At 46.2% G+C, this 7,582-nt stretch overlaps 2 protein-coding genes across 6 annotated transcripts in view; one reads left to right on the top strand and one right to left on the bottom strand.

Moving 5' to 3' along the window:
- YARS (tyrosyl-tRNA synthetase) overlaps positions 1–6,920 on the bottom strand; it is a 25,308-nt gene extending 18,388 nt beyond the window's left edge. The window contains exons 1-4 of one of the 2 annotated variants that reach the window (XM_006777362.2): positions 6,677–6,920; positions 2,792–2,938; positions 2,490–2,665; positions 1,368–1,497 (exon numbers count right to left, since the gene is read on the bottom strand). In XM_006777362.2, the coding sequence (XP_006777425.1) occupies positions 1,368–1,497; positions 2,490–2,665; positions 2,792–2,938; positions 6,677–6,856 (633 nt within the window). In that variant the 5' untranslated portion in view covers positions 6,857–6,920. Of the gene's footprint in view, positions 1–1,367; positions 1,498–2,489; positions 2,666–2,791; positions 2,999–6,676 lie in introns of both variants that reach the window. The other variant, XM_015572806.1, reaches the window with a different exon arrangement.
- A 170-nt stretch (positions 6,921–7,090) lies between these two features.
- Positions 7,091–7,582, top strand: part of S100PBP (S100P binding protein) — a 34,031-nt gene continuing 33,539 nt past the window's right edge. For 2 of the 4 annotated variants that reach the window (XM_006777361.2, XM_006777359.2), the window contains exon 1: positions 7,091–7,191. The gene's annotated coding sequence lies outside the window, so the exon portion shown is untranslated. Of the gene's footprint in view, positions 7,192–7,229; positions 7,349–7,582 lie in introns of those variants that run through there. The other 2 variants (XM_015572807.1, XM_006777360.2) reach the window with 2 other exon arrangements.

Raw genomic sequence — 7,582 nt, 5'->3', positions numbered from 1 at the left:
TCCCAGTCAGGCACATGCCTGAGTTGCAGGCTCCATCCCCAGTGTGGAGCGTGCAAGAGGCAGCCGATCAATAATTCTCTCTCATCATTGATGTTTCTCTCTCCCTCTCCCTCTCCTTTTCTCTCTGAAATCAATAAAAATATATTTTAAAAAAATTATTTTCAAAATCCTCACCTGAGAATATTTATTGATTTTTAGAGAGAAAGAGAAACGTTGATTTGAGAGAAACATCAATCAAATCCTGACTGGGGATTGAACCTGCAACCTTTTGGTGTATAGACGATGTTCCAATGAACTGAGCACCTGGTGAGGGCTAATTTTAATTACTTTTAACAGCCATATATGGCTATAACTAGAGGCTATCACAGTGGACAGTGTAGATCAATAATGTCTCCAGGTTTAACCATTGGAAAGATCACTTGGAGGTGACAAGGGAGGAATAATTTTCTTACAGCAAATATTATAGAAATATATAAAGAGCCCTAGCCGGTTTGGCTAAGTGGATAGAGCATTGGCCTTTGGACTGAAGCGTCCCCGGTTTGATTATGGTCAAAGGCACTTGCCCAGGTTGTGGGTTCAATCCCCAGTAAGGGGCATGCAGGACGCAGGCGATCAATGATTTTCATCATTGATGTTTCTCTCTCTCCCTTCTTCTCTGAAATCAATAAAAATATATTTTTTAAAAAAGCAATATACAAAGAAAAAGTTGTCTATCTACATATTCATCCTGCCTTCCTAAAGTAACCAATATTAACAGCTTGATTTGTATTTTTCCATCTTTCTCCTTGTTCATATAAGTGTGCACACATAAAATAGAATGAGCTTGTTTTGTTTAATGGAAAATAGGATCATACCTAAAATTTATTTTCACACATTGCTCTGAAATTAATTTTCAAGAGATTGTGGTCAATTTAAAGAAGGTTTGTGAGATGAGCAGTGTTTTTTAAAAAAATATATTTTTATTGATTTCAGAGAGGAAGGGAGAGGGCGAGATAGAACCATCAATGATGAGAGAGAATCAACGATAGGCTGCCTCCTGCACACCCCCATACTGGGGATCAGGCCTGCAACCTGGGCATGTCCCCATGACCAGAATTCAACCCTGGACCCTTCAGTCCTTAGGCCGATGCTCTATCCACTGAACCAAACTGGCTAGGGCAGATGAGCAGTTCAAGGACAGATAGGTAGGGGAAACTTACAACTGAAAAAGTCAGAGGGTTTTAGGAGATGGAGGCAGGTAGGAAGGCCTACAGCACTGTGAAGGAACAGCAAGTGCATCAGTTTAATTAGGCTGAGAGAGAGGTTTCGACCAGTGTTTAGAAGCAGAACAGAAAAGGTCTCCGGGCAACCCCATCCTTCGTAAGTACCTGTAGTCCAGGGTACAGCAGACCACTCAGCAAAGGGTGCTCCACCTGCTTGACCACCTCAGCTCCAGCTTTCTTGGCATCGTGCTGTGTGACCACAGAGGAGAGTCTGTATACATCTAGCGTGTACTCTCTGAGGAGGAAAGGAAGAGTAAACAGCTAAAACCAGGCCCAGGCCTCAGTTTAATCCAAAAGCACATTAATTCACTCTCCCAATCTTAAGACATTTCAAGAGAGCTAGTAGCTTTTAAAATGTGAGTGGCCCATCATTTCATTCAAAATACTACTTCATCTTTATGTGTTGTTGTTGTTGTTTTAAAGATGGCTTTTATTAATCTTCACTTATCTCTTGAAATACTGCTTCTTAGCCATTTCCCTCCATTCTCTTCTGGAATGCCTATTGAATAAACATCAGAATTTCTCAATCTATCTTCTATGTCTTAAGAATAGTGTACCCATTGCTCAGTTTAAGAAAAAGGACCTAGTGCCCGGCCAGCGTGGCTCAGTGGTTGAGCATCAACTTATGAATCAGGAGGTCACGGTTAGATTCCCAGTTAGGGCACATGCCTGGGTTACGGGCTCGATCCCCAGTGGGGGGAGTGCAGGAAGCAGCCGATCAATCATTCTCTCTCATCATTGATGTTTCTCTCTCTCTCTCTCTGAAATCAATAAAAAAATATTTTTTAAAAAGTAGGGCACAAAATTATATGTATTCTAACATTACAAACATGAATAAAACTGACAAAGAAGCAATAAAAGTTGTTGGGGAGATGATAAGTAAAATATTTTTCTTTTACATTATCAATATTTGCTGAGCCTGGAAGGAGAAAGGAAGGCTGAATTGTTCATCATTGTTCTCCCATATGCTGTGAGCTCTGGAAGGCCAAGGACTTTTGTTATGATTACATTTATATCTCCAGCAAATGGAGATAATATACTTAGGCAGTTACTTGTCAGTACATTTTTAATGGATGAATTAAAAGGACAAAAGGAATACATTTTTAAATGGTAAATAGGTAGAGCCAAACAGCTTCTAGTCCAAATTTAAGAGTGCCTAGACTCCACAGACCTGTAATTAGCAAGGAGCACCAGAGCCATGAGGAAGGCGGATGAGCAAGCACTTACTTGCTGAGCTGGTAATCAGTGCCTTTGATGAACCTGAGCTTCTCCAAGGGCACACCAATACTCTCCAGCATTGCCTTGATCACATTCTCGTAGTAGCTGGTTCGGAGTTCTAGAAGTTCCCATGGGGCTTTCATGTTATCCAGGTATGCATGAAGGTCCGCAAATAGAATTGTTACCTGGACATGAGAGATAAGGAACCAGCAAAATGTGAATTTGCCTGAGGACCCCCCCCCCCCCCTTGTTAAGTCCCTCTTTTGGCCATTCCCCCAGGGCCACTGCTTGGCTTAACTATTAGCGCTTACCTCACATCCTGCTTTCAAGAAGTCTGCGATCTTAGACATAGGCACGAAGTAAGCCACATGTGGCTTGCCTGTGGTCGCTGTTCCCCAGTAAACTTTAAGTTCCCGATCCTTCAGTATCTCCTTCAGCTTCTCTTCCCCCAGAACCTCCTGTTGTGGAAGGAGAAGAGCTGGTTTAATGCCGGTGCCCCACCTTGCTCATCCTTTACCCTGTGGAAAACAAAGGCATGTGTCACTGGGGGTCCAGGCTCAGAGCTGGCAGGAGGTCCAGCCATGGTCCCAGTAGAGAGCGAGAGCCAATCTAAGTTGTTGTTGCTAGTACCACTCCAGTGAAATGACACTGGTATTAGGGGAATGGGCCATGTCCCCAATCGCATCTTCCCATCCAATTACCTCTAACTCAGTGGTTCCCAAACTTATTTGGCCTACCGCCCCCTTTCCAGAAAAAATATTACTCAGTGCCCCCTGGAAATTAATTTTTTTTAAGTTTTAATAGCAATTAAACAGAAAGATGTATGTATTAATGTTTCTACCTTTTTTGTAAGATATAGTAAAGAAGGGTGTAAATTAGAAACATTGAAGTTTGAAATTATGAAACTATTTATTGAACTCAGAAGAGGAAGGTAATGCAAAAAAAGTTAAAACAAATGCGCCTGTGGCCATCACCGCCCCCCTGGATCGCTGCAGCACCCACCAGGGGGCGGTAGCGCCCACTTTGGGAATCACTGCTCTAACTCATGCTCCTTCCTTTCAAAGCCAACGTCTTAAAAAAGTTCTCTCTTCTTCCATTCGAGTTCCAATTCCAGGCAGCAATACACCATTGGAAATGCTCTTGCTAAGATCATAGATGGTCTCCAAGTTGCTCAATTCAATTCTCACTCCCTTCCTGAATCACTCTCCTCTTTTGGCCTCTTCTATTTCATTCTTTTAGTTTTCCTCCTACTTTGGCTGCCGTGTCTCAGATTTTTTTGCATCTGTTCTTCTCCCCACTAATCACGAAATATTAGCAATTCTTGCAGCCCTACCTCTTCTCACTTTACATTCTCCTTGATCCCCTTCAGTGGCTTCAATTACTACGTATGAGCTAGTAACTACCAAATCTCCTGCTCACACCCATGTACAGAACTGTGTACTTTTTATCAACCCAGTTAATTCAAACTCAACGTGTTCAAAATTAAAAGCTCATGCTCTCATCTTTCCACCTTATTCCCCAACCATCCTTTTCATTTATGGTTTCACCCCTAGTTCAATAAATGGTACTATTTATTCATCAAGTTGCATAAATTACACTGACACAGCTTTTAAACCCTTTTACTTCTCTCCATCTCTATTCCACCACCCTAGTCTAGGCCACCATTAGATTACACCAAGATTATTACTATAGCAGTCTAACGGGTCTCCCATATCTACTCTCTTGCTCTCTCTAATCCAGTCTCCAAAAGCCAGCCAGAGACATCTTTAAAACCCAAAATTTGAGGAACTCATTTACCTGTTTAAATACTTTAATAATTTCCTTTTGCCCTAAGATATATCGGCAAAACCTTAATAGGCTGGTATGCTACAGATAAAAAGAGGTTTTAGTGTTTGTTCAAGTGATTGTTGGGAGGGCTGTTGGAAACCATGGTGACAAAAATGGTTATGCTGGTTGGATTTATCTATTAAAATTGGACTTGTTAAAATTCTGTGTTCCAAGCTGATTGGAGGTTGATCCTGTATCCTCCAAGCCCCTGACTTATTTGGACACTCGGAGGGTTCTTACTACCCAAGGAAAGGTCATATCACTTACCCTTTAAAACCCGAGTGAGCCAATGCCATTGGCTTTGTATATCCTTTGTTCCCAACCAGCACAATTTTATGGACAGAGGCTAGGAAACAAAGGATCTGGCTAAGGGGAAGCATGCAGGAATCTCTGGTTAAGATTAAGTTATGAGTGGAAATAACTCAAATGTCCATTAACTGATGAATAGATAAACAAAATCTGGTTTAATCCAGGTAGTGGAACATTATTCAGCCATGAAAAAGGAATGAGGTTTTGACAGGTACAACATGGGTGAACCTTGAAAACATTATGCTAAATGGAAGATGTCAGATACAAAGGCCATATTTTGTATGATTCCATTTATGTGAAATGTCTAGAATCGGCAAATACATAGAGATACAAATTAGTGTTTCCCTGGGGTTGTAGGGCGGGGAGGAATGGGAAGTGATTGCTAAGGGGTATAGGTTTTTTGAGGGTGATGAAAGTATTCTAGAAATAGATAATGGTGATAATAGCACAACTTTGTAACTACAATAAACCCACTGAATCTTACACTCTAAAAGGGTGAATTTTATGGTATGTGAATTGTATCTCAAAAAAAAAAAAATAGAGGAAAAAAGGCTGTGACCTAATACTGCTCTTGGAATAAAATCCCAATTTTATTTTCATCTATCATTCTATCTATCTATCTGTCTATCTAGTTATTTCTTGTTACTCCTCATCCGAGGATATTTTTCCATTGATTTTTAGGGAGAGTGGAAGAGAGAAGGAAAGACAAAGAGAAACATCGATGTGAGAGAAACACATGGATGCCTCCTGCACAAGCCCCGACCAGGCCCCAGGCCGGGGAGAAGCCTGAAACCAAGGTGTGTGCCCTTGCCTGGAATCCTTTGGTCAGCGGGCCCACGCTCTACCCATTGAACCAAACCAGCAGGGGCTAAAACCCTGATTTTAAACAGCTTACAAGACCCTCCAAGACCGGGTCCCTGCACCTCTCCTAAACACACAAGTAAAATGTATAGTATGTCAGTTGGTGATAAGTCCTATGAGGAAGCAACAACAAAAAAGGCAGAGCAAGTGATACAATTGCGGTGGCAGGCGATTTGTTATGTAAATCAAGTGCTTCGGGAAAGGCCTTCCAGATAAAGGCGACAACGGTCAGAGCCTGAAGGAGCCAGGGAAGGAGCAGTACATATAAAGACTACGTGTGATCTGCACTTGGCTCACTCTACTCCAGCCACGTTAGCCTCCTATCTGAACCACAGTGTTTTTGCTCTCCTCTGGGTCTTTTTTATTTTTTAATTAAATATATTTTTATTGATTTCAGAGTGGAAGGGAGAGGGAGAAACGGCTAGAAACATCAGTGATGAGGGAGAATCATGGATCGGCTGCCTCCTGCACGCCCCCTCCTGGGAATCGAGCCCTGACCGGGAATTGAACTGTGACTTCCTGGTTCATCGGTCCATGCTCGACCGCTGAGCCCCGTCGGTGAGGCTTTCCTCTGGGTCTTGAGCTGTGTCTTTTTACCTGAAATGTCCCACCCCTACCCCCACTCTTCCTCTGGTTAACTCCCACTCCTGCTGTGCGGGGGAAGAGCAGGAACGTCTGTGAAGAGGTGACCTGCAGCTTTCAGGATGCGGTTTAAAGTTCACTGCTTCCGTCTTCCCTGACACCCCAGTGGTCTCCCCTCATTTCAAAGTTTCGTGTATAGTAATTTCAGTACCTTCTTCAATTGTAATCAATGTTTGGATTACAAGTCATTTTTAACGTCTGATTCCCTTCAGACAAACTCTGGGTGGGCAGAGCCTTGACGTATCCCCACTACCTAGCACCGCGCCTGGCACATAATAGGGTGGGAGTCCGTATTCAAAGTCTAGACTCTGGCTCAACACAGGTAACTGCGCACAGGAGGTGAGCCCCATGTGGCTTCTGTGGTACCCAGATAACTAACTGACTGACTGACTGACGGACGGACGGACAGACCCGCAGTGAGGCCTGCAGGCTCTCTCACAGCTGCTCTGGCGCGGAGTCCCCGTCCCCATACACTTAGGATCTCGTAGTGGGGTTCAGGGTCTCTGAACGGTGGGTCCTCAGTCCCCAACAACGCGTTTCCAACTCTAAGGCCTGACCTGAAGGTTCCGGGTGATAAGGTGTAGCTTCTCTTCTGGGCTCAGAGCATCCCCCATGGCTCTGTCGCCCTTGTCTTCCGGGCTCAATCCCCCACTGCGCCCTTTCCTCGGTCTCGGTCTCGGTCTCGGCCGCCGCCGCCGCCGCCGCCTCGTGCCGGGAAATGTACTGTCAGGTTGCATCAGCTGAGCTCGTCGCTCGGCTTGCTCGGCCTGGACCCGTCGCCGTGAGGTGGTCGGAAGTCAGGAGCAGCAGAAAGTCGAGCGGGTGGATGAGGCGAGAAGAGGTGGAGCCTGGAGGCGGGGTAGGCGGTGCGGAGGGCGGGGTTGCGGCGCCTGCGTGAGGCTCCACCCTCTGGGAGGCGGGGCATGTTCCTGCCAATCATTGCCTGTTTGCCCGCCCCCTGGCGCTGCCCGGGCTGCCTCGGGTGGGGGAGGTCGGGGAGAGGGGCGATAAAATGGCGCAGGGGGCGGAGTGAGGCGAGGTCTTCGCCCAGGCTTCGGCCCCGCTTCCGGAGGTGAAGTGCGGGAGGGGCGAGGGGGTCGGCACTCCCCGGCTGGGAGGAGGATGGGGGCGCCTGTTGCTTCTTCAGGGGACCACGTCCGCCGTCCGCCCCGTTGAGGGGTTGGGAGGCCCTCGCCCTGCCGGGAGAAGGGCTCGTTTTCGTCCCTGAGGTGATGGCGGCGGGAGGGGGGAGTGTCCCTGCCCCCATCTCCACGTCGGCGGGCTCTAGGTTCCCCTCACCCTGCTGAGGAAAAAGGGGGCTGCTTGGCGGCCTGAGGCGGGGGGCAACGTCGGTTCTCCCAGCCCAGCGGCGGTGGGGAGAGATGGGAACGTAGGTGGGTGGGCGCTACCGCGACGCGGCTCTCCTACCCCACCGGGGAGGGTGTAGCGGGGGCCGCGGTCTT

This window comes from Myotis davidii, unplaced genomic scaffold (genome assembly GCF_000327345.1).
Source record: "Myotis davidii unplaced genomic scaffold, ASM32734v1 scaffold88, whole genome shotgun sequence".
Lineage (NCBI taxonomy): Eukaryota > Metazoa > Chordata > Mammalia > Chiroptera > Vespertilionidae > Myotis > Myotis davidii.
The sequence above is the reverse complement of the archived record's forward strand: the minus strand, read 5'-3'. Positions and strand labels throughout refer to the sequence as shown.